Genomic DNA, 27,289 nt, shown 5'->3' with positions numbered 1-27,289 from the left:
TGGGGAGTGAGGGGAGGGACTGAGCCTCTGGAGTTGGGGGCCGGGGGGGAGGGGCAAAGGCGACCACTTTCTCCAGGCTGTGAAGGAAGATTCCGGGGGTTTCTACCTGCTTCCAGGCCCACTCCAGTCCCTCCAGTTCCCACTCTCGCTTCCACACTCCCCACTCCCCGAGCCTGCATGAGTTTACAATATGTCCATTGTGGGGGCAGCCCTCTGCCTCCCCCCTCCTTAGAGCGTAGGGTTGCCACCTTTCTAATGGCTGGTAACCGAACCCCTGAGACCCTGCCCCACCTCTTCACCCTAAGGCACTGTCCCCATTGCTCACTTCTTCCCCCCCCCCCCCCCCCCCCGTCGCTCACTGGAGCCTCTCCATCTCTCTTCCCTCCCCTCACACCAAGGTGCTAGAACAATTTGTACAGTGGGGGGGGGGGGCTGAGAGCCATTGAACCGAACTGTAAACCCTCTATATGACGAAAACCACTTCAAGCCAAGGGGGTGTGGCAACACCCCGAGTTCCAGCACCTATGTCTCTTCCCCCCATCCCCGCGAACCGGGCTCTGCTTCAGGGCTGGGAAGGGAGCTACTGCAGCCTGACAAGGAGCCTGCCTGTAGGTAGGAGGCAACCTCCAGCTTAGCAGGGGCTGGCGTGGGTTGATGACCCAGTGCCTCCCCCAGGCCTGCGGTAACTGGACTTTTGGTGTCCGGTCAGACGTAAAAACTGGGCACCTGGCAACCCTATAGCACTGGGCTGGGACTTGGGAAAACTGGGTTCAATTCCTTTGCTCTGACACACATTTCCGGTGTGACCACTTACTTTCTGTGCCTCTGTTCCCATCTGTAAAATGGGCATAAACACTCTCCAGCCTCACGGGCATGTTGTGCGGATAAATGCATTAAAGACTGTGGTGCTCAGACACAATAGTGGGGGGCCATCTCAGTGCCTTAGATAGGCAAGTTAGCCACCCCTTGTGCTCTTCTCATGCAGCACATGGGAACCAGCCAGATGTCAACTTTAAGGCCCTTTGCACACTTAGGTGCGCTGCCCACCCTGGCCCTATGACTTCTATCACCCTCATGCGATGTGTTACAGTTTCATAGTCCTGCTTAGGTTGCAGTGTTTGTTTTCATCCTGATTTGTCGGTTCTTCTTCCCGGCAGAATTCCCAAAGACGGCGCCTGTGACTCACAAAGGATAAAAATCGTGCGGCTCTCTCCAGAGTTAGCATCCTTTGCATCGCCAGATGGGATTTTTAAAATAAAGATGAATCAGCTGTCACAGATGCTGCTGGGAGTTAACACTTGGTCCCTTTTCCATGGAAATGGCCTTCCTTGCTACTTTACATTGAAATAATTGAGACAGCAGCTGCTACCATCCTGACTGTGACAAAACAGCTGGAGTTAAAGATACATGTGTACACAACTCATCCCTCACCATCTTTCCCCCTTTCGCTTGGGCTTCTTGGATCCTTGGATCCTTGACAATTGCAGATGGACACGAGAGGGTTAAAGCAACCAGCTTTCTCCTGCCTGGCTGAGTTAGCACTTCCCTGTGCTTCCAGGATGACTCCAAGGAACAGCCTTTGCATCACAGAACCGAGGGGGGGACACTGCAGCAGGTCAGAGGAAATGTTATTTAACGCTGGCTCCAATCTCCTCCCACTTGCCTGTTTGGCTGGGGAAAAGAGAGAGGCAGATCTGTAGGGAAGGAATTAACCAGGGACTAACGCCAAGAGCCAATACAGTCTATGACAGCAGAGGCTGCCTGCTGCAGACTGCTACAGGATTCAGGAAAGGAGACAGAGAAATTCAATCAGATCGCCTGGAGAGGAAGGAGACTATCTTCGGTAGATTACTGCAGGTGGAAGGTTCTCTGAAGCACTGTTCTGGCACCAACTTGATCAGCTGAAAAGACTATTTCATTCTGTGATTGCCTGCTGACTGTGAAGTCCAGACATAAAAGCTGGACAAACTGACAGATCTTCCTGGTAACAAATATCACTGGATCTTGCAGCCAGGAGTCGAAGCATGGATCTTTGCGTATCCACCTAGCAGACTGAAATGATTAAGGCTTAATATCCCTAGCAAGCCCAGTTACTAAACCACTGGGAAAACTCCCTTCACGGTCCTCACGTGGAAATGTGCCAGAGCTCACGGACAAGCTAATCACACAATTAGACACTGAAGTCGAACGAGGACACAACTGCTTTGGGGAGAAACTTGCACATTTCCTACAACTACTGCAGTTACCCCAAGAAGCGGGGGAGTTAATCAATATCTATCTTTTTTTTTTTTCAACTCTCTGGTTTATGTCTGAGGCCCTCGGAACTGGTTAAAACAGGTACAGCAGCTCCTGAATAGAGAAGGTTAGTCTCATTCAAAATACAAATGACACCTAAGTGAAAACAGCAGGTGGTGTTGTTCCTTTCTTTGAAAAAGCAGGGGAAGAACCTTGGGCACTGAGAACAAGTTACCTAGCCAGGTGGTGGTCATCTTCTCCGATCCATTCAGGTTCTCGATCTGGGACCGTGGGGGAACGGGAAACTTCTTCAAGGGTTCTGAATTGTGCCACATGACTAACACGAAGGACCCTAGGAGAGCCATGGATGCTTTACCTGTGACCTCCAACTCCGCTGCAGGCCCTGTTACTTTCTCACAGGTCTTTGGCCAGCAATGTCAACTTATGGAGGCAGGTAGGAGGGGTATATATTTAATTTCCTAACTTATTGCCCACTAATTGGCAAATTATCTTCTCCCCAGACCCAGGACTTACCAAAGTCTGGGATTGTTCAAAGGAGTCTAAGGGATTTAAGCACCCAATTCCTTAGTTTCTTTTGAAAATCCCACTTTAAGATTCCTAAATCCAAATACTCGCAAAATTGAAACCATGGCGTAGGATGGACATTATGCTGTTTGGATTAACATGGTTTGAAATCAGCCACTCTTGAGCTGATGGTCCAAGAGAGGTTGCCACTGTGTTTTGAACAGTAAGTGGTATGCATGATAACTCATCAAGTTACTAAGAGTCATGAAAACAAATGATGCTGAAATAATGAGTCAGGCAAGGGCATGAGTGCTAATTCCTCTGCTGCATCTTTTTGCCTCATGTAACTTTTGTAGGGAATGAGTTGTTTCTAACTGGTGAGTAGCTGGTCAAGGAACACGGATTTGTACTGTATTTCGGAGTGACTATTGTAGCATGATGCATCTCTGGGTGGGGTGGACCTTTGGTGAGGGTGTTCTGTTCTGTAAAGGACCAGGTGACTATTCATTATTACTGTAGTGCCCTGGAGTCCTGGTCATGGAACAGGACCTCATTGTGATCAGTGCTGAACAAACACAGCACAAAAAGAAGATCCTTGCTCCAAAGATTTTTATTGAGTTGCAACCCCCCTAGGGTGGGTCTGATTCTCTGAGGCCCTTCGCCTCATGGAGTCACATACAACTATGTAAAACATAGCTAAATCAGAATTTTCCCTCTGATTGTTCTTCATACTCTCTCTGCAGCGGTGCAAACAGCTACGCAAAGTGCAAGGCCATGAAGAACTAGGCCCACTGCCTCTAACTATCTTAACGTTTTGTACCAGCGTCCGCAACCATAGTATCTGAACACTTTCTGAGTTAGTAAAGTGGCCTGGCAAACAAGGACCCTAGTGAAATTCATGAGTCTTCATTTTTTCTCCAGTGCTCGGTTAAGGGAAGCTCTCTCCACAAGGGGTGGAGAGAGAGGACTGTTAGTTGGAAATATTGATGATGACTTTACAATGAATTTTCTTAATCACATACTGTATCGACCTGATATAGTGTCCATGTTGCCAAGACTCATTGGCACTTTCACAATACTGGTTTTGACTATGGAATAGGACTTATTTTCTGGTGAATTTGTAGGAGTGAAGCTAGGACATAGATACATAGTTGTCTCCCCTAGATGATCAGTTGAATATGTCCTCCCAAATCCTATTACAAGTTATGTTTGGATCACATTGTTACTGTTTAGAGGGTGAATTCCGAAAGAATTACACTGCATTATTCCTACATGATTTCCACTGAAATCTGTGGAAGTGACCTAGATAAAGTTAAGACCTATGGTGAGCTTCATTTTCTAGTTGTGATTGTGTTGGGCTCTCAAAGAAAATGTCAGGGAATAATCCAAGGCAGCTTTACTTTTCTCCCTTGCATATTTCAGATCATATTATCAATGATACCAAGATCATAGCACCACTGGGTTAGGTGCTGTACTTAAAAACAGTCCCTGCCCTGAGGTCTTGCATTCCAAATGGCAAGACAGACAAAGGATAGGAGAAAGCAAGTAATAGTAGCTTAACTTCTAAAAGGGGGAACTGAGACACACAGAGATGAAGAAACTTGCCCAGGGTCACATAGAAAGTTTGTGGAAGAGCCAATGTTTGATAGCTCTTGAAAGCCAGTTCAGTACCTCAATCACAAACTCATCTTTCCTTTCAGTGGCTGTCTTCCATGATGTTGCCTAGATGTAACTGACGACAGAATATGCCCCCGAGTAGAGCTGAGTGAAAGGTTTTGGCCAAAATTTTTTTGTGTGCGTGCATGAAAAATGCAGATTCAGTGACACAGAAATATTTCATGAATCTGTCAGTTTTACTGAATTGTTCATTTTGGGGGGAGGGGAGAAACAAAAATTCTGAAAAAAATTGAAACATTTTGATTTTCAGATTAAAACTACTTTTAGTTTCAAAATGTCCTTGAATCTTATTTAAAAACATTTTTTTCCAAAAGTTTTAAGAAGATTAAAATTAGAATGAAATGCTTTGATTTTGGCGGAACGACATGTTTCGTTTGACCCAAAATGGAATGTTGTAAAACTTTTTTAAAGTTACCAATGAACTGAAAAAGCCCTTATTCCCACCGCACTAACCCTGAGAAGATAAAGAGCAATGTAATAATGAATATTGGCAATGTTCTTTAGCCAACCACATGAAAACAAGTGCGGGTTTTGGCTGTTCATGTACTAATGCAGTAGTAACAGCTGTCTCCTCCATTGGCTGCTTAGAATGGGGTCTCCGGTTAGCAACAACATGTGGAGGAAGCCAGAGCAAACATATTGTAACAAACAGGCAAATACTACCTGGGTTTGCGTGTCTGCACCTCTACTGTGTATCTTGGCCACTCAGAACTTTGCAGACAGCAATGATAGAACTCTGATTCTGCTGTTCTACAACCACAGGTGTCTATTACGTGAGCTAAAAGAGACTCTCTGCTCATTGTTATGGCCTATAAGATAGAGGAGCAGTTCTGATTCTATCCAGAACAGGGCAGTAGTTAAAATACCCGGTAGCCAGTACACCACCCTATTGATACACTAACATTAAAATTCCTTCCTGCAAATCTAGGATAAGGAGATGAAACCAAGAGAGATTCAGATGTCCTGCTCCAAAAGGAAAAATCCATTTGTCATTTATAGCACCTTAACCCAAAGCTGAGGGAGAATTCTGGTAAATGATACTGGTACTTCTTGTTGGTGGCTGGGCAGCTGGATAAGGATATGACCATGTATATTGTGTCTTTAACACTAGAGAGGGATTAGGACCAAAGTTCTCTTCCAAACAATCCAGAAGTCTGGGGAAGTTCCGCTCCAGTTATGAAACTTTCGGACCTAGGCCTTTCTGGACGTAATCTATTGAAATGCTGTCTCACTGCTACAAAACTTGACTGAACGTGGAAAATAGATGTCCAGGGGAACCTTTGAACAACTAGGAGCAATTGTAAAGATTTAGCCACAGAACTCACTGCATGACTTTGGGCAAGTCACTTAGCCTCTCTATACCTCAGCTCCCCATCTGTAAGATGAGGATATTAGCGCTGCTCCTCCTCACGGAGTGTTGTAAGGACAAATTCATTAGTATATATAATGTGCTTGGATATGGTTGCACCTAGAAACCTCAGGACCAAATTCTGCCTTCAGTTACATCTGTGCATCACTGACTTCACTGGGACTCTAGGGATGTAGAGTCTGACCCTGGGAGCCTAAATTTAAACAGCAAAATGTGTAGACCTCCTATATCACATCACTGTGGTTAATGACATTTTGGGGTTTTTTTCATAGCAAGAGGATGTGCTGAAACGATGAAAGGTCCAGACCTAATCTGAAAGTCAAACAGTGCACCTGCAGAAATACCAAACTATGTAAATCACAGACTTGGGCATACACCTCCCATTAGCACCTTTCAAGTTTTCTGCAAGTGGCAACGTTGTCTATGGCTCGCCCTTCATCACATGGAAATCAGCAGGCTCGCAATGCTTGAGCTGAGTTTAAATGTAGAGGGTTCTGGTTTTGAGAGCATCCCACCAGTACCCTCCAAGACCCATTGAAGGCAGTGGGAGTCTTTCCACTGACTTTAGTGGGCTTGGGATCAGGTGGGGAAATTTATTTTCCCTTAAATTTCTTTAAGGACAGCAGGCTCACAAGATTAACTTAGTTCCCATACAGAAAATCAGCCCTTTGTGGGTAGAGCTCCCATTGCAGTCAAGATCTCTCCTGGTGGAAGGTTTGCACGGGGCTTCTGGGGGCCACAAAACTTGAAGATAGAAACTTTGATTGTTGAGGCTTGTTCTGTGAATATTTGTATCAGTCAAACCAACCTCTCTCTGCCTTGTAGATGTTTGCAAAAAGAAAAGGAGGACTTGTGGCACCTTAGAGACTAACCAATCTATTTGAGCATAAGCTTTCATGAGCTACAGAGCTGTAGCTCACGAAAGCTCATGCTCAAATAAATTGGTTAGTCTCTAAGATGCCACAAGTACTCCTTTTCTTTTTGCAAATACAGACTAATATGGCTGCTACTCTGAATCCTGTCATTATAGATGTTTGTGGACCAAATCTGCCGTTGGTTACAAGAGGCTTCTCTCATAGTAACTGAAAGAAGAACCAGGCCCTGTAGGCATACCCTTCTGGCTACCTTAGGGTTTTGTATAGCAGTGTGTACATTTAGCGAGGCTAGCTGGCAGGCCATGTTAGCTTGCAGCTGTGAAGTGTGAGGGGGAATGGCAGCCGCGCCAACTCCCTGGCAATTTTAAGTGCTGGTTGGGGATGTTTGGCTCATGTTCTGTGATGGAAGGTGAGAGACTCTTTGCTCTGCCGTCCCCCAGGAGGGAGGACTGGGGCCTGATCGCTGCCTGCTGAATGGTCTGTTCGGTGAAAGAAAAAGATTAATTCTGTTTAAGTTTTTCCTAGATATATTTCAGTTTCACAGTTACCAAGGTGACACTTCCTTTCTACTATCTATATGGTAGTTACATGGCTCCTGTTACTATCATGTCTGAGCACCTCAATGTCTGGAGTGTATTTATCCTCACAGCACCTCAGGAAATAGAACAGGCATGTTATACCCAGTTTACAGAGAGGCACAGAGAGACTAAGTGAATTTCCCAAGGTCACACCTGCAATCTGTGACAGAGTTAAACCCTGAACTGAGTCCTAAGCTAGTGCATTCACCACGCTTTTTCTCGCTCACCTAATCTTGTTGTGCAGTCTCTTTTTCTGAACACCAAGCATTGACTGGGGGGGGGGGGGAGTTAACTCTTCTCCACCCAGCTGCACATCATTTTGCTTGATATGAAAGTTGAAATTAAAAAAAAAAAGTTTCTGTGCAGCTGGTTTTGCATAATCTAATTACTTATACATGCTTTTTGTACATTTGCATAATTCCCTAGGTACCATGGTAATTACACTATTAGTCTAAATAGTTCATTGTCATAAGGGAACACTACTCCAAACCTATTAGGCCCATTGCGTAAGTGGTTGCTCTTTTTTAACCCTGAAATGCTGTTTGCTTGTAAATTTATATGGGGAAATTACATTTTAAAACTCATCCTCTCCTTTTATCATATTTTACAGTACATCTACCTTCTGCCTTATTATGTCCCAGTAAATCTGTTTGTTTGGCTGTGTTCTTTGAGGTGACCTGTTTTATCAGCGGTTAGCATTAGCAAATATTCCAGGGGAATATTTTGTAGGGGTGGGGAAAGGAGGGGAAGAGGTTGCACTTTTATAACACAACTAATTTAACTCCCTGGTTCAGGTCAAGCTGAAAAAGTTCCAGCTTCCCAAAGTAATAAGTTATCATTACATCATGTGTTCAGCATGTCTGATGCAGGAGAGACGTTTGTTTCTAATGGAGAGTTGGTCAGATAAGGTATCATTTCAAAAGTAGGCATTAATTCTGACTTGTCGCAGGGATCCATAAGGAATAAGCAGGGCCAGCATTACAATGTTGATGTTTCCCACTCTCACACCCTGTACTTCCATCTCCTGTCTTCTGCATTCTCCAGTCCTCTCCCGTCCATGCCTGAACTGCCCATCCTCCTCCCAATCCTTTGCCATGCTCAGCACTGTGAGGTCTGATCAACGTTAATAATCTGGGTCAAGGGTAAAGGCAGCTGTTCACTATATCTGCTGGCTGATACTGCAGTGGGCAGTGTTGTAACTGCCAATGAGGGACAGAACCCAAAGGTTCTAGTGAACTCTCTCCTGCCATCCATCTCCACCCTCTGACAAACAGAGGCTAGGGACACCCTTCCTTACGCATCTTGGCTAATAGCCATTAATGGACTTAACCTCCATGAATTTATCCAGTTCTCTTTTAAACCCTGTTATAGTCCTAGCCTTCATAACCTCCTCAGGCAAGGAGTTCCACAGGTTGACTGTGTGCTGAGTGAAGAAGAACGTCCTTTTATTTGTTTTAAACCTGCTACCCATTAATTTCATTTAGTGGCCCCTAGTTCTTATAGGAACAAGTAAATAACTTTTCCTTATTCACTTTCTCCACATCACTCATGATTTTATAGATCTCTATCATATCCCCCCTGAGTCTCCTCTTTTCCAAGCTGAAAAATCCTAGCCTCTTTAATCTCTCCTCATATGGGACCCGTTCCAAACCCCTAATCATTTTAGTTGCCCTTTTCTGAACCTTTTCTAATGCCAGTATATCTTTTTTGAGATGAGGGGACCACATCTGTACACAGTATTCAAGATGTGGGTGTACCATGGATTTATATAAGGGCAATAAGATATTCTCTGTCTTATTCTCTATCCCTTTTTTAATGATTCCTAACATCCCATTTGCTTTTTTGACTGTTGCTGCACACTGCGGGGACGTCTTCAGAGAACTATCCATGATGACTCCAAGATCTTTCTCCTGATTAGTTGTAGCTAAATTAGCCCCCATCATATTGTATGTATAGTTGGGGTTATTTTTTCCAATGTGCATTACATTACATTTATCCACATTAAATTTCATTTGCCATTTTGTTGTCCAATCACTTAGTTTTGGGAGATCTTTCTGAAGTTCTTCACAGCCTGCTTTGGTCTTAACTATCTTGAGCAGTTTAGTATCATCTGCAAACTTTGCCACCTCACTGTTTACCCCTTTATGAGCGTCGACTCAGTGAACTACATTTGGGGGTAGATAATCCTGAACTCGGATACTCCGGTGGGAGCATGCTAGCGAGCAGCCAGTTGGACACAGTGAGTGAAATGAAAAATCCTGTAAGAGAGCCTGTCCCATTCTCTAGGCCAAATAGGGGTGGATAAACCTATTTAGAAGCTTTAGAAGTTTGCCCATCGCTGGTCCATGGATAAGAAACCAGCATGACTTCATACCTAGCTCTTACCCTGTGCTTTTCATCTGTTAATCCTGAGGGAGGTCAATGTTACTATCCCCATTTTACAGGTGGGTAAACTGAGGCACAGAGCAGTGAAATGACTTGCTGAAGCTCACCCAGCAAGCCAGGAACAGAACCCAGCTCTCAGGAGTCCCAGTTTAGTGTTCTGTCTCTAAATCAAACTGCCTCCCCTTAAGCAGTGAGTACTTTAGTCAGAGCCATTTTTAAAAATTATTATTTTCTCTCCTCCTCTGAACCACTAATGCAGTAACATTCTGGGGATCTGAGTGCTCCAGAACGAGGCTTGAGCTCTTTTCCTTTGGATGAGATGCTGAGGGCTCTCGCCTCCCCTTGGTCTGAGTTGGTATTGTGAGATTTCAGCACCTTGCAGAATTGGGCCCCAGAAGAGCAGCCACTGTTTCTTGTGTAGTTAATTCCAAGTCGTTTGTCATTCTTTGCAGTACTTCCCAAGATTGGGTTGCTGTATATTACTCCATGACTCACCGTTCCATAAATACATCCTGCATTCAGTTAATTGTCATTTTCCTTAATTCATCTTTGACTCACAGCTTTGTTATCCTGCAATATTTTTACTTTGCCAACTAATTTTTCTCCATCAGTTAGAGAATGAGTAACTCAAATCTCTGTGTGACTTGAATGAACAAGGAGGGTCAGGTCATTTCAAGAAGCCACTATGCTTTTGGATGCTTATGGGAAGCTTTTGCATGTCATTCATCCATCATATAGACTTGTGCTTAGTGTGTGTGTGTTATGCATCCCACTCTAATGGCTGGTCCACAGAGATGTCTGCTACAGCTGCAAGCAAGGGGACAAAAGGCCTGATGCAAAATCCATGGGAGTATTTTCAATGGGCTGTGGCTTGAACATTAGGGCCAGACTTATAAAGGTATTTAGGCACCTATTGAAATCAGTGGGAGTTCAGGGCTGAATTCACAAAGGTTCTTAGGTGCCTAGCCCACCGATTCCAGTCACAAAGAAATGACATGGTGGACTGGAGACTCTAGGAGCTGCACATCTAGGGACACATCCTCCCCACTCTCCTGGCTGCTCTGAGCATGATAAGGAACATGTGGTTCTTCACACTTCTGAGCTGCATTCCTCTACGGAACCATCCCCTCCTTTCCAGAGGCAGAGTCAGTGCAATACAGGGCTGTGCAATTCACCTCCCAGACATGTATTGCTTTCCTCCTCCCTGTGTGCTTGCAAGTACCAGTCCAAACAAAATCACTGTGTGAATGAGCACAAATCACTCAGCCCAGCAAGAGCAGAAGGGACACAATGAAGCTAAATATATTTGGGGCTTTTATATACCCAGAAAATCCTTAGGCTGAATTCATTGAGGATGCAAATTCTTTTAAAATTGGGGGTGGGGGGAGATCTTTTGCCTCTCTGCATCAGAGGAATGCCTGTGGCAAAAATGCTTTCAGCAGTAAGCAGAAAACTTAGCAGGGAACTAGAAATTGAAGTGTCCATTGTAGGGAAGGTTTATTGCTCTCTGTGTTGATGCTTCTGTAATGCAGTAATTCAGCTTTTGAGGGTGTAGCAGGCAATACTTCTCCTCTGTATGGGCTCGTTACTGTTACAGAAGGCAGTAGAGTTCTGTAGTACCAAAAAGTGCCTTGATTTGTTACAGTGGATGACTAAGTATTTATTTAAAACGTCATGTGAATTTAGTGTTTGTGAAAGATATTGAACGTACAGCCCAGCTGATCCTTTCTTGTTCAGAGAACAAGCACAGCCCGGGTACATCAGTGCAAGCTTCTCCCATGCTGCCCTATTCACACACCTCAACCCTGCTCTGAAGTGACCACCTAAGGCTGACAAGGTCGTCCCGGCTCCATGGCCCATTCAGTCCTTGGCGTCTTCGGAGACAGACTGGCGGAAGGCTGGCAGTGGTGATGTTGTCGACTAGGCTGAAAATGACCGCTTTTTGGAGACTGTGGGGTTGCTCATGAACATTTCCAATGTTTTTCCCAATAGTTCCATTATCCGCTTCTTTGTGGTCCATTGTTGACCAGGTTGTGGAGGTCTCTTGCTGAAGTCAGTGGCGTGACTTCTGCAAGTAAGGCCTCCCCATTCTGAGCGAGGGCTTCAGAACTAGACTCTTAAAAAAAAAAAAAAAGCAAAAAAAAAGCAGGATTAAAAAATATGTTGACAGATTGTTTAATAAAGGAACAGAACCACCGCTAAGCTGAGCAGGGTGGTTTTTTACATTGTTTGTTTCTGTTTTTTCCTTTTAAGCAGAACCACAAATCAATGCTTATCTACAGCTCATTACGTTTCCATGTGGGATGCTTGCTACTTCTAATAAATTACTTAGGACCAAGGACTGGGGTAGGAGGACTTTACTGATGGCAGCTGTGATCGAAGGAATGCGTCATGCAAATGACGAAGAATTTATGAAGAAGCCTCTCTGTTTAACAGGATGCTGAAGGAAAGTGGCGAGATTTCAGAACAGTGCTAAGGAGATGATGACGCTTTACTGACAATATCCTTCCTCTGTTTTGTTTTATTTTTTTAATCCCTTTTGTGTTCTTGCTCGGTTTAATTATCCACTGTGGTGACTTTCCACACCTTTAACTCAAGGTTGAAGTGGGGCAGATGGATAAATGTCACCTTCTTCCAACTAGGTGAAGACTAATGGCATTCATCAGTGTTGTTCATTGAGGGCTGCATTATGGTGCTTAGAATCTCTGAAATATAAATAGGGGGAAAGGCAACGGTGTCATGGGTTTGCATCCAAGCAGCATTACTCACCTCTGAGGTGGGTACAATTGATCTGCACCCGTCAATAAGGGAGAGATTTCTCGAAATAGCTCAGCACTAAGTGTGCAGCCAGTGGACGGAGCCCATTTGAAAACCTAGCCCTAACTGAGTGAAATGACCTGCGATGAGATAAAACAGAAGTCTCTCCTCCTGGCTTTCCTGGAATGGATCTCTTAGCACTATAGTGCTGGGTATGGTTGAGTCCTTCCCAACCCCCACCCTTCACTGCAGAAGGAAAGATTTCACATTCACATAGAATTACATTTTCAGATCGTATTTCTGCTTTTTCATCATTACAACATAAGGGTAGCTAATGATGCTTTGCTTTTGCAAAACCAACTCCCCCTGCCCCTTGATTTCTTGGTGCTATTATTATTTGCATTGCATTGGTGATAAGAGGTTCCAGCAGATACTGGGTGTTTCGTGCTAGGTTCTGTACAGACCCATAGTAAGAAACACTCCCTCCCCTTTGGACCTCACAGTCTTTAATAGCCAAGACAAAGGGCAGGGAAACAAAGGCACAGCGCTGAAATGGCATGGCTGAGTTCACAGAGTAGGTCAGTGAGGGTGGGGGGGAACCAGGATGAGAACCCAGCTGTAACTGAAAGATGGCGATGCCCTAAGCTACCATGAAAAATATCTGTGCACAATGGACCCGACTGGAAGAGGGCTTTACATCCAAGCTGCATTACTCACTTCTGAGATGGGTACAATTGATTTATTCTTGTCAATAAGGGAGAGATTTCTCAAAATAGCTCAGCACTAAGTGTGCAGCTAGTGGGCAGAGCCCCTTTGAAAATCTAGCCCTAGCTGAGTGAAATGACCTGCGATGAGATAAAAGAGAAGTCTCTTCTCCTGGCTTGCCTGGAATGGTTCTCTTCCAAAAGGCAAGAGACATTATTTAACATATATGTCATCACCATGCCTGGAGGCCCCAGCATGGCATCAGAGGTGGGCCATAAACAGGGTAGGAGAGTAGCTTTCCAAATCAGTTCAGGGAGGATGTTCTGTGTGCGAGGAGCAGCATAGCAGAAGGTGGGAAAAGATTTGGGTTACAAGCTGTTAAGGAGGCAGATGAGGCTGACATCATTAGTCGGAGGATGCTGGAGCCACATGGTAAGCGATGAGAATGGGCCAACCCTAGTTTAAAATGACTGTAGCATTCTAAGACAATGGGCCTCAAACGAGCAGGGATATGACTGCAAAGCTGGGGAGTCTCAGATCACTACAGCGTAGCTCTCTGTTGTTTTTATGCAGCTGTAAATCTCGTTTGCAGTCATGTGAATTAATTGCTGCCAGACCAGACTGCAGTATGGCAGTCACAGGAGAGGCATCCGCAAGGAGCAGGGAAGGGACGGAAATAGATTTGTCTCCCATAGAGGTTTACTAAGTGGTCTGCACTGTACTAAAGCAATATCCTATTTCCTCTCAAATTCCAGGCTCAGTGCCCACTAACCCTAACAGAGTTCTGCAGGCACAAGGGGGGGGGGAGTCGAGTGAAACCCTTTTTAAGTAGGATGTTCTGTTATTGGGACTTACCCTCTTCAGATGCACAAGCGGCATCAGAGACAAGTAGTGACTGCAATGGGAAACATCGCAGAGCTTTCTGGGGGTGCGGCTCTCTGCATTTCCAACAACGGGGTCACTGTAAGCGAACATTTACCTCTTTATATAAGGTACTTTAATGGCCCCCAGCATCACCGTTTCTGAGCACTTCACAGTGTTTACTGTATTTATCCGCACAACACCCCTGTGAGATAGGGAAGCACTATTATCTCCATTGTACAGATGGAGAACTAAGACACAGAGTGCCTTGCCCAAGGTCACATGTCATCAACTCTACATTCACCAGCTGAGGGTTTCCATGGTAATTATGCCAGGTAAATATTCCCCTAACCATGGCTGAGTAGCCCACTGTCCCGGTATCTGCAAATTCATGAAGTTGATGGATTTCCATTCCATACGGCTAAATTCAGTGCCTTGCATAATGAAAGGAACCTGTCCTGTATGTAACACCACCATTCCTTAATCCAGATCTGGCAACAAACTCCACATTCAAAGGCCACTGTGCCTGCCTGGAGCTCATCAAAAGGATTAAGGCCATAACAAACTGGGGGAACTCTGCAACTGGGGACTTGACCAGGAATTGCAACGAGAACAGAATGCGAAAGTGGTGACAATTTTTTTGCTATCTTGAAATAGTCACTATTTTGCACCCTTGGAATTTCTCATTTCCATCAACATGACCGAAATGTCTCTGAAATCTGTATGTGTTTTCTCTGCCAATCCACTTTTGCTTAAAAAAAAAAAATCCATTTCTGAGTGAGAGGAAAAAATGTGCAATTGGGTGAATACTTCACAAATACACTGTGGGACAGGTTTTCCCCTCCCATGCGCATTGTGTTGTGTTGTGTGTGTGTGTGTGTGGGGGGGGGTTTAATGACAAAACTCAGTTGAAATGGTTCCTGTTTTGGTGGGAAAACATGCCTCCTGTGCATAAAATGTGGAATTCATATGCACAAGGATTCTACATTGTTGGAATCCCATTTAAGCCCTCGTTTGAGTGGGACTTAAGTGGCACATAGATCTTGAGCACCCTTTCTGCACAGGGGTGAATGTCCCCAAATGTGAAGCTACAGATCATTTTGTCTCCCCAGGTACAACATTGTTAAAACTGGCTCAAGGTCAGTCTGCAAGAGTATCTGAGTAAACTTTTTGTGACAGCTCCTTAGCAACAATTAGTAAAATCAGCAAAAAATTGGCTTGGATCAGTTTGGGAAAGATCACAGCAGAGCATGACTGGAAAGGTACTCTTTGGTACTGAATGCCTTGGGTTTCCTATGCTCATTACTCAGTGATTAATCTTTCATGATAAGTTTTTTCATTTGATCTCTCATGAAAACATGACTTGTGAGTGTGTGTATATAATAAATGGGCTTGATTTCAAAAGCTGATTGCAGCAGTCTTGCTAATTTGCAGATGGCTGCTAAGGCTACATTTATCCACAAGCTGGCTTGTTAGTTTCATGAAAATCTGAAGTGAGAGCGATATCAAGCAGTGTGGAGAGATGTATTCAATGATCCGTGAGGTTTTGATCCCTCTGGGTATCAGATTGGTGCTCCATGTATGTTTCGGGGAATTGTTGAGCCGCTGGCTAGCTCCTGGGGAAACCAGGAGAGTAAATTGTTTATTACAACAATGCAAAATTAGAGCCTCATCCTTATTTCATTGAAGTTTAATGGCAGATTTTTACTAAGTTCTGATGCCCTTTCAAATTTTATCTTTCTGATGGATGTATCCTCTGAGTTTGTCCTGGTGATGTGTCAAGTCTCAGAAGTTCATGAATTGGAATGAAGTTTTGATGAGCTCCTGACGACATAGTAATGGATGCAGCATAAATATCCTATGGTATCCAGGGGCTCGCAGCAGGGGGTGCTGTGTTACATCGTGTTGGGTGGAATTGTGGTGGTTGTCAGAGAAAGGTACAATTTGTACCAAAGTGAAAAACATTTTTTGACATGGAAGAAAATGCAAATACTTTGATAGAAATTGAACCAAATGTTTTTCAAGGCTGAAGTTTTGGGTGGAGGGAGGGCTAGTCCAGTTGTATCCGGCACCAACCCTAGACTAGCAGAGCACACAGTGACCTGGGGGGAGGGATAGCTCAGTGGTTTGAGTATTGGCCTGCTTAAACCCAGGGTTGTGAGTTCAATCCTTGAGGGGGTCATTTAGGGATCTGGGCCAAAAATTGGGGATTGGTCCTGCTTTGAGCAGGGGGTTGGACTAGATGATCTCCTGAGGTCCCTTCCAACCCTGATATTCTATGAGTCTATGAGACCTCTTTCCATGATGGCAGTAAACAAAGGTGGGCCCGACAGGTGACATGCTACTGGGTGACCTGAACCAAAGGAAGAGAGGGAAAAAAATGTCTCCAGCCTGAGAATGGTTGAGTAGGTTAAGGGGGGGGCAAGAAAAAAAAAAGAAGAATGTCATGAGCCTTCATCTAAACCACAGTATGAATCAAACCTGTTATTAAAGTTAAAAAGAAACTTACTTTTCCCTTCATTTTTATCCAGCTCTGCTCTCTGTCAGATCAGAAGTGACATACCCTCTGCTGGCTGGAATTAAAACTGTTCCTGTGACATAGGCCACATACTCCTATCAGAGATTCTCCTTTAACTGTGTTCTGAATCTGTAGGATCTGTGTTCTATTCTTACTATCAACAGGAAATTCCAAATGACCATGGTGTGTCACATGAGGGTGTCGATGGCCACAGATTTTCACTATATGCTGTTCTGTCTTGTCTTTAGTTGGAAGACAGCTGTTAACTAGTAGCTTAAAAAACCCAGCAGTGAAGTGTATGAGAAGTCCTGCATATTGATAAACATAACATTCAGCATAGCAAGTGAAATGGGGCCTCAAAAACAGAAGGGTTTGTTATTGATCAGAGGTCTTTTTGATTTAAACACCTGGCAACTGTGATGCATAGCTAAAGTCGTTGGTCAGGGATCTCTTACAGAAGAGATCATTTTTTACAAATAGCAAAGATTAGGTATGTTTCTGTGGATGACAGATTGTGCTTGAAGAAGAGTGGTGGCAAAAGGAAGAAAGGGTCAGAAATATTTTCCTAACTGGGAATCTAGATGGTGGGGGTATAAGTGAGGTGTTGAAATCTAGGCTTAAGGTGAAGACAAATTCTCATTTCAGATGACAGTATGGATGCTGTGTTCCCTGCTGAAGCATGCTGGGCCTTTTGTATCCAGCTGCAAACTGGTACCAGCAGCTGGAGGACTGACTAGACATAGCAATTCCCTGGGCATGCCCCCTGCACTGGAGGCTGGCAAAAGAGCCCACTGTATGAGTTCTGCACCACCTGGGCTTCCCTTGTGCTGCGGGAATCCTCAGGAACCCACTTCAGCCACCTTTACAATTGCTTTGTGCCATAAATTGACCACAGTGGGGGCGCAGATCTGGCCCACTAATAGTTACAAGAGAGGTCTATATAGAGCTGTAAATAGTTAATAAATATAGTGCCAGCAGATGGCATTCAAGCATAGTAGCATAGTTGCTGGATTGTGTAGGACCAATACTTCTTGTGCAGGGAAAATGGCCCCCTCTCTGTGCAGCAATTTACATCAGCTGTAAATGGTAACTTTCCAAAGGCGCAGTTTCGGTCGGACACATTTCTTCTGATGCCGCAACACCTTCCCCCTCCACTGAGCTGTCCAGCATAAAGGGATGTGACCTCCTCCGATGTCAGTCACACACTGCACATCATTTAAATCCCTAGGGAATGTGAAGTGTCTGTCAAGCAACATCCAACAAGTGCCTGTCCTTTCGCCCCCCCCCCCCCCCGACACAAGTCCGAGAGTAAAGTTTTAGTGAACCAGGCACTTGACTGTCACGTTTGCCCTTTTCTGAGCTAGTTGAGTAAGCTGCAGCTGTAGGCACTCTTTCTCTACTGCTCTTCCAGGCCCAAAGAACATCTGGTTTAGAACGTCTGCACATTGCAACCTGGAAGGCTGCAGTAATAAATCCGTGCTTTGTCTTCTTTTATGTTGCGGATGACTTAGGTAAATCCAGAGTCAATGATACCCAGAGGTTGCTGGTGACTTAGCAGGGTATGTTCAGTGTATTTTACTGGAAAATGTCTGCAGTGATTTCTCTGCATGCTGCTAACAGCTGGGGGAAAAGTACCTGGGCAGGACTCAGAGATGCCCCTCAAGTTTCTCCATCTTCTCTAAAGCCAATTTAGCACTTGCAAAAATCCTGCCTAGCAGGAGACTGTCACAGTCCTAACCCAGACAGTTTAAGGATAGAAGCGTTATCCTCTGTCCAGGCTCAGTTGTGCCAATGTAAATCTGCCCTTGCCATTTCAAATGGATATGCTGTTTTTCCCTTCCCATACTAAATTGCTGCATGGTGTTTCTGTGTAATTTTACATGGCCACCCTTTTCCATCCCAGCAGTGCCTGCTTTTCAGCAGCCTGTCCTATGTTACAGAGACATGGTTTGTAAACCGCTTTAGGATAAAAGGCTTTATAACATTTCATGCCATTTTACTTGTGACCCACTTGCTCATGTGCTTTTTGATCTGCACAATGGCTTTTTCAAGATCAAATAAGTCACGTTAGGTGGGTATTTCATAGGAAGGCTTCTGATGTTTTCCTGTGTGTGAATTACCAGTAAATATTATAAAATGTTCACAGTGGTCTCGCCAGAAAGACCCCCATTGTTGCAACGTCTGTGCACAAAGTGCCAACCAGTTGGTTTGGTCCTGACTAAATAATGGGAATCACTTATCTCCATTCCGGATGGAATGATTTAATTTTGCCAATTAATATTAGTCAACATTAAAGTCTAAGCAAATGATGATTCCTTGAAATTGAAAACAGGCACCATATTTTTATGGCATTGCAGTAATGAGCAGAGAGCCTGGGTACAATTAGGGTGGTAAACTATAAACATGAATTAGCCATTCTCTTTTAGTAAATCGCGCTGTGCATCGGGATGCATTTCAATTGCATCACATTGCTGCAGCAGAAGAAACTCCAGGGAATGTGATGCGGAGCTGGGGATTTGGTTTAGGTCCTGATTGTGCTTTTGCCCTATTTCTCTGGAAAGATGTATTTTCTGCTGATGCTGCACTGCTATTCCAAACTCAGATCATCTTCCCGGTAGAAGGAAAAGGCATTAGGACAGTGGCCAGATAATTTTGAGAAGGAAGTCAAATTGCTACACCCAGATAGGGTGACCAGATGTCCCGATTTTATAGGGACAGTGCCAATTTTGGGGTCTTTTTCTTATATAGGCTCCTATTACCCCCCACCCCCGACCTGATTTTTCACACTTGCTGTCTCGTCACCCTACACCCAGAAGATCATTGGATTTCTGACAAGTAACAGAGTGGCAATCTAGGCTTAAAGGCATTGCTGAATGATCACTCCTCAAATAAGACGTGACACGGAAAGTACCCATTAACGTGCAAACTGCTAAGGCACAGCTTTCACTGTGATCTAAATGATGCAGTTCTTAGGAGGTTGGGAGGTATGGATGAAAAGGCAGGGTTGTCTCCGAGGCTGAGCACTGAACTGGAAGACAGGAATTCTGGAGCTGGAATCCCAGGTGTGCCAATAATGTATATTGCAAACTTCTTCAATGTATTAGTGGCATGAACCATTCCTGCATACCAGTGCTCCTTCACCACTACGCTCCCTTCTTTCCCTCAGCCCTGGTCTACACTAGGACTTTAGGTCGAATTTAGCAGCGTTAAATCGATTTAAACCTGCTCCCGTCCACACAATGAAGCCCTTTATTTCGACTTACAGGGCTCTTAAAATCGATTTCCTTACTCCACCCCTGACAAGTGGATTAGCGCTTAAATCGACGTTGCCGGCACGAATTTGGGGTACTGTGGACACAATTCGATGGTATTGGCCTCCGGGAGCTATCCCAGAGTGCTCCATTCTGACCGCTCTGGACAGCACTCTCAACTCAGATGCACTGGCCAGGTAGACAGGAAAAGAACCGCGAACTTTTGAATCTCATTTCCTGTTTGGCCAGCGTGGCAAGCTGCAGGTGACCATGCAGAGCTCATCAGCACAGGTGACCATGATGGAGTCCCAGAATCGCAAAAGAGCTCCAGCATGGACCGAACGGGAGGTACGGGATCTGATCGCTGTTTGGGGAGAGGAATCCGTGCTATCAGAACTCCGTTCCAGTTTTCGAAATGCCAAAACCTTTCTGAAAATCTCCCAGGGCATGAAGGACAGAGGCCATAACAGGGACCCGAAGCAGTGCCGCGTGAAACTGAAGGAGCTGAGGCAAGCCTACCAGAAAACCAGAGAGGCGAACAGCCGCTCTGGGTCAGAGCCCCAAACATGCCGCTTCTATGATGAGCTGCATGCCATTTTAGGGGGTTCAGCCACCACTACCCCAGCCGTGTTGTTTGACTCCTTCAATGGAGATGGAGGCAATATGGAAGTAGGTTTTGGGGACGAAGAAGATGATGATGAGGAGGAGGTTGTAGATAGCTCACAGCAAGCAAGCGGAGAAACCGGTTTTCCCGACAGCCAGGAACTGTTTCTCACCCTAGACCTGGAGCCAGTACCCCCCGAACCCACCCAAGGCTGCCTCCTGGACTCAGCAGGCGGAGAAGGGACCTCTGGTGAGTGTACCTTTTAAAATGCTATACATGGTTTAAAAGCAAGCATGTGAAAGGATTACTTTGCCCTGGCATTTGCGGTTCTCCTAGATGTAGTCCTAAAGCCTTTGCAAAAGGTTTCTGGGGAGGGCAGCCTTATTTCGTCCTTCATGGTAGGACACTTTACCACTCCAGGCCAGTAACACGTACTCGGGAATCACTGTAGAACAAAGCATTGCAGTGTATGTTTGCTGGCATTCAACCAAAATCCGTTCACGCGGTGGGAGGAGGCAAAATGCGACCTTGTAACGAAAGCACATGTGCTATGTATGTAATGTTAACAGCAAGGTTTACCCTGAAAGAGTGTAGCGACTGTTTTATAAAATGTGTCTTTTTAAATACCGCTGTCCCTTTTTTTTTCTCCACCAGCTGCATGTGTTTCAATGATCACAGGATCTTCTCCTTCCCAGAGGCTAGTGAAGCTTAGAAAGAAAAAAAAACGCACTCGCGATGAAATGTTCTCCGAGCTCATGCTGTCCTCCCACACTGACAGAGCACAGACGAATGCGTGGAGGCAAATAATGTCAGAGTGCAGGAAAGCACAAAATGACCGGGAGGAGAGGTGGAGGGCTGAAGAGAGTAAGTGGCGGGCTGAAGACAGGGCTGAAGCTCAAATGTGGCGGCAGCGTGATGAGAGGAGGCAGGATTCAATGCTGAGGCTGCTGCAGGACCAAACCAGTATGCTCCAGTGTATGGTTGAGCTGCAGCAAAGGCAGCTGGAGCACAGACTGCCACTGCTGCCCCTCTGTAACCAACCGCCCTCCTCCCCAAGTTCCATAGTCTCCACACCCAGACGCCCAAGAACGCGGTGGGGGGGCCTCCGGCCAACCAGCCACTCCACCACAGAGGATTGCCCAAAAAAAAAGAAGGCTGGCATTCAATAAATTTTAAAGTTGTAAACTTTTAAAGTGCTGTGCTTAAAGTGCAGTGTGGCATTTTCCTTCCCTCCTCCACCACCCCTCCTGGGATACCTTGGTAGTCATCTCCCTATTTGTGTGATGAATGAATAACGAATGCATGACTGTGAAGCAGCAATGACTTTATTGCCTCTGCAAGCAATGATTAAAGGGAGGAGGGGAGGGTGGTTAGCTTACAGGGAAGTAGAGTGAACCAAGGGGCGGGGGGGTTCATCAAGGAGAAACAAACAGAACTTTCACACCGTAGCCTGGCCAGTCATGAAACTGGTTTTCAAAGCTTCTCTGATGCGTACCGCGCCCTCCTGTGCTCTTCTAACCGCCCTGGTGTCTGGCTGCGCGTAACCAGCAGCTGGGCGATTTGCCTCAACCTCCCACCCCGCCATAAACGTCTCCCCCTTACTCTCACAGATATTGTGGAGCACACAGCAAGCAGTAATAACAGTGGGAATATTGGTTTCGCTGAGGTCTAAGCGAGTCAGTAAACTGCGCCAGCGCGCCTTTAAACGTCCAAATGCACATTCTACCACCATTCTGCACTTGCTCAGCCTGTAGTTGAACAGCTCCTGACTACTGTCCAGGCTGCCTGTGTACGGCTTCATGAGCCATGGCATTAAGGGGTAGGCTGGGTCCCCAAGGATACATATAGGCATTTCAACATCCCCAACAGTTATTTTCTGGTCTGGGAATAAAGTCCCTTCCTGCAGCTTTTGAAACAGACCAGAGTTCCTGAAGATGCGAGCATCATGCACCTTTCCCGACCATCCCACGTTGATGTTGGTGAAACGTCCCTTGTGATCCACCAGAGCTTGCAGCACTATCGAAAAGTACCCCTTGCAGTTTATGTACTCGGCGGCTTGGTGCTCCGGTGCCAAGATAGGGATATGGGTTCCGTCTATAGCCCCACCACAGTTAGGGAATCCCATTGCAGCAAAGCCATCCACTATGACCTGCACATTTCCCAGGGTCACTACCCTTGATATCAGCAGATCTTTGATTGCGTGGGCTACTTGCATCACAGCAGCCCCCACAGTAGATTTGCCCACTCCAAATTGATTCCCAACTGACCGGTAGCTGTCTGGCGTTGCAAGCTTCCACAGGGCTATCGCCACTCGCTTCTCAACTGTGAGGGCTGCTCTCATCTTGGTATTCATGCGCTTCAGGGCAGGGGAAAGCAAGTCACAAAGTTCCATGAAAGTGCCCCTACGCATGCGAAAGTTTCGCAGCCACTGGGAATCGTCCCAGACCTGCAACACTATGCGGTCCCACCAGTCTGTGCTTGTTTCCCGAGCCCAGAATCGGCGTTCCACAGCATGAACCTGCCCCATTAGCACCATGATGCATGCATTGTCAGGGCCCATGCTTTCAGAGAAATCTGTGTCCATGTCCTGATCACTCACGGGACCGTGCTGACGTCGCCTCCTCGCCCGGTATCGCGTTGCCATGTTCTGGTGCTGCATATACTGCTGGATAATGCGTGTGGTGGTTAATGTGCTCCTAATTGCCAAAGTGAGCTGAGCGGGCTCCATGCTTGCCGTGGTATGGCGTCTGCACAGGTAACTCAGGAAAAAAGGCGTGAAATGATTGTCTGCCCTTGCTTTCACGGGGGGGGGGGGAGGGAGGGAACGGGGGGCTGACGATATGTACCCAGAACCACCCGCGACAATGTTTTAGCCCCATCAGGCATTGGGATCTCAACCCAGAATTCCAATGGGCAGCGGAGACTGCGGGAACTGTGGGATAGCTACCCACAGTGCAACGCTCCGGAAGTCGACGCTTGCCTCGGTACTGTGGAAGCGCTCCGCCGAGTTAATGCACTTAATGCACTTAGAGCATTTTCTGTGGGGACACACACACTCGAATATATAAAACCGATTTCTAAAAAACCGACTTCTATAAATTCGACCTAATTTCGTAGTGTAGACATACCCTTAGTTGCACCTGGAACATAGTGCAGTGGGAGCATTCAGTCACCAGCTATACTGAGGTTCATGCTTTGAAGGGCATCAGACCAAGAAGGTGGTCATCCTCTGATTCTGCAGTCTCTGCCTTCACTGTGCAGTTGTCGGGGACTGGGACGAGGTTAATGATTGGAGCAGGAGTCATGCCTAATGGTTGGAGCAGGAGTTGGTAACCAGGAATCAGAGCTGAGGGTCAGAACTCGAGTCGTATGTCAGAGCTGGAGTCAAAATACAGGAATCGGAGCTGAGGGTCAGAGCTGGGTTACCAGGAGCAGGGCTGGGACCAATGCAAGAGCATGGAGCTACCACAGCCCTGGGCGAAAGCTTTGAGCAGCTGCTGAACTTAATAGCTGGTCTGTTGCCTCTTCCAACTAATCAGGAAGTGTGGCCAATCAGACAGCCTGCTGGATGGATGCACTCATTAGGTTGCCCGGAGACGGGCTGTGTTGCCAGCCCTGATTCCTGGCACATCATACCAAGAAGGGCTGGACCAGTGGCCCTCCTCTGATTCTGCAGTCTCTGCCTGGATCATGCAGTCTGCCTTTAAGGGATGCACACAACTAAGCATGGCCATAAAGCTGGTATCAATTTGTGCCTTTAGTCTCCCTGCCCTCAGTTACTCCACAGCACTCTATCATATGGCACAGTGTGGATAGTTACGTGTAAAACTCTGACAGCGACTTTATTTCCTCTTGAAATAACAGCTCCCAGTTATGCGGCTCAAGACGTTGCTCTTGGAAGAAATTGTTCGAGACCGCCCGTTAATCACGTGACTCATGCATATCACTACTCTATCTGCTTTTGCAATATGCTCCCCAGGGGGCTTCATGGCCTGTTGTGCTGAGGCTGGGTTCCAAGTCATGACACTGATTTTATTTCTGGGATGTTTTTATCGGGTTCCCTGGCCACATCATAACTTCAACAATATGGTTACATTAAACAGTGCCCCCATGTAGGTTTCAACGTTTAGCATTGTCCTTTAAAATAACGATGTATATTGCAAGAGGGCGAGAGGCTAGATTGACAGCTCTGGTGCATGACTTTCTCCCTCTCAGTAAAATTCACGGCTGGGCAGAGGGTTGATGTCCCACTTAAGCCCTCAAAGTTGCGCTTAAGTTGGACTTAAGTGGTGCATGGGCTTTTTACTGGTCCCTCTGCACAGGGATGAATTTTGTCTTTTATGCACCGAACAGGTAAAGCTGGGGCAGTGCTACTGAAAGCTTCCCTCCTGCTACTTCCCTCATTTGCTTCAAATCTTTTCAGGAGGGCCTGCATTGTAAGGAGGTTCGTGTCCATGGCTCATTCACCCTGCCCTCTCTGCTAAGATTCCCATCAGTATCAGCTGTGATGCAGACACTTAACAGTGAAGGACTGGATGGAGACTGCCAGGTCTGGAGGGGCTTTAGCCATCGGTGGTTAACGGCTTTGTTGAATATGTTACTATTCAGCTGTTCTCCGAGGATGCTGATCCCTTGGAGTGTTGACTGTTGAGAACTGACATGTACTAGCAAGTGACATCACTATTGCGCTTCCCGTGCATTCAGACATCATGAGCCAGGCCCTGTAAGAGCACGCTCTTGCCTCTGAAGCACCTCTTTGTGTCCAGGCATGGTGCTGCAGGGGTCCTTTCAGTCTAATGCCTTCACCAACCTTCTGGCTTCAAGACAGCCTATCATCTTATGTGGCCTAGCCCTTCATCTAAGATACTGCTCTGTCTATCCCCTTTCGTGGTTAACAGAAAAGTCCACAAACAAGGAATTCAAAGTCCAATGATCTGGGAGTCTCTTCTCCGGCCTCTAACTCTTGTAGTTCTTGACCGTTTTCCCTCTGCCTTCTTAGTCTGGGGAAGAGGCAAGAAATCCCATGCCAGCCTGCTCCACTGGGTTCCGGCTCAGGGGTCTTGTTAAAAGCGGCCAGAGTTAATCATAGAATCAAATGAAAGAACGGTTCCCCAATCATTTGCAAATAAGATCCTTTTTATAAAAGGTGAAAATTCACCCTTGTATAGGGAACCAGCACAAAGTCTATCCACCACTTGTTCTGAGAGTGCTCTATGTCTGTGTATATGTAAATGATTAGCTAAAGTGCCAGTCGGTGGTGCTCAACAATAGGTAGCATGGATTCCTGGGTTTCCAGGACTAATAAAGTTTGATGTTGTTCACTGCACATGGCTTCTGCTGCATCGCTCTTTACCAAAGACCCTAAACAGGGAGAGACCATCTCTGTTCTGGAGCTGGTGCCAACACAGGGAATGCTCCATAGCTCAGTTTTTACTTTGTTCTTATTCAAGCTAATTTTCATTGGAAGCTGTTGTCCACAGTCAATACAAGGGATTCATCAGATCTAAAAAGAACCGATAGGGCTAATCCCTGAGGTTTCTGACCCACAGTCTTTACCAATATCGAGATTTGTTAACGATCACTTGGGTATGTATTCAGGTGCGAAGAGAAACCACTGTGGGAAAGGAGTGTTCTAGGGGGTGTGAGCCGGGAACTGGAGAAGCCAAGGGGGTTTTCCGCACTGGAGCCATCTGAATGGCTATATCAAAGCATGTGCAGATGGGGAGGTGGCAGGCATGTCACAAGAGTAAGCTTTTCAAATGTTGCCTGGGAGGCAACGTTCCTGACAGCAGATGTTAAGAAGGTTTGAATCTTTGCTGGGCCTTTTGTTTGCACACTGCTTAGAGGTCTGCTTCACCGGGTCTGCTGTGTTAACGATCACTAACATAGTGTGTTTAATGCTCTGTGCCTTGCCTTGGGAGATGATGGTTATACTGCAAGCACTGGGCAGAAAGCTATGGATAAGTCGATATAACAAAGGTCAGTGAGGGTATTTTTATTAAATGACTAATTTTCACGCAGCTTTGGGTTTGAAAAAACAGCCATTGTCTCTGGTACGGCATTCCCCATACATCCTTGTGGGATTATGGCTAGTGCTTAATTTGTAATGAAAGAGGTGCCGGGGGTCAAGCCATTTTGTTTACGTTCATAACTGATGCAGCAACTCAGAGATGCCGAGGCTATGAACTGCCAAGCCTAGAGGTGCTGGAGCTCAACCCTGGCCCAAATTAAGCCCTAACTATGGCCAATATTAATGACTTGAGCAATTCTTTTCTTTTCTTTTTCTTTTTTTAAAATATCCTTGCAGTATAAATGTCCTTTCAGTTTTATGTGCTGTGATGCTGACCCCCAGTGGCCAAACAGATTAATAATCATGCAGTAATTTCATCTTGCAAGGGGATCCCAGAAGAAAGTAGCCCAGAGTACACAGCCAGCATCAGCCCACAGCAGTGAGCCTCGAAGCAGGCTGACAGCCTTCCTAAGCTTCAGGGGCTAAGCTCCAGCCTGAACTTCAGTATCCACACAGCTGATTTTAGTGTGGAGAGCAAGCCTCACAAGCCTGAGTCTGTTGAACTGGGCTTGAAGGCTTGCTGCTGCAGGCTGTGTAGAGGTACCCTCAGCATACTTATTTGAATTCTGATCTGTTACCATTTATTTACTGAGGCCTGCTAGCCTCCAAGGCTTTCATCTCTCTCATTCTCAAGTGCACAAGAAAGGGAAGTGTGCTTTGATTCATCTCTTTTATAAACGTATGTATAAATGCTATAGGAGTAAGGGATTGATTCAACTCCCCTTGTAAATAATAGGAATCTTTCCATCGACTTCAATGGGAGTCAGATCAGTCCGTAAATTACTAAAGAAGGGACAAGCTAAAGAGATTCTCTCCGTTTCAAAGGTGCGTAGGTAGAGAAACACTTCTCAATTAAAACATTCTGTAACTATAGTGCAG

The 27,289-nt window shown here is 45.7% G+C and overlaps 1 protein-coding gene across 1 annotated transcript in view; it reads left to right on the top strand.

Moving 5' to 3' along the window:
• Positions 1-1,528: 1,528 nt before the first annotated feature.
• The window catches only part of KAZN (kazrin, periplakin interacting protein), a 738,190-nt gene continuing 712,429 nt past the window's right edge, over positions 1,529-27,289 (top strand). The window contains exon 1 of the mRNA XM_048825097.2: positions 1,529-2,689. Within this exon, the coding sequence (XP_048681054.1) occupies positions 2,569-2,689 (121 nt within the window). The 5' untranslated portion in view covers positions 1,529-2,568. The remainder of the gene's footprint in view (positions 2,690-27,289) is intronic.

This window comes from Caretta caretta, chromosome 18, assembly GCF_965140235.1.
Source record: "Caretta caretta isolate rCarCar2 chromosome 18, rCarCar1.hap1, whole genome shotgun sequence".
Taxonomy (NCBI): domain Eukaryota; kingdom Metazoa; phylum Chordata; order Testudines; family Cheloniidae; genus Caretta; species Caretta caretta.
This window is presented reverse-complemented; position numbering and strand designations above follow the sequence as displayed.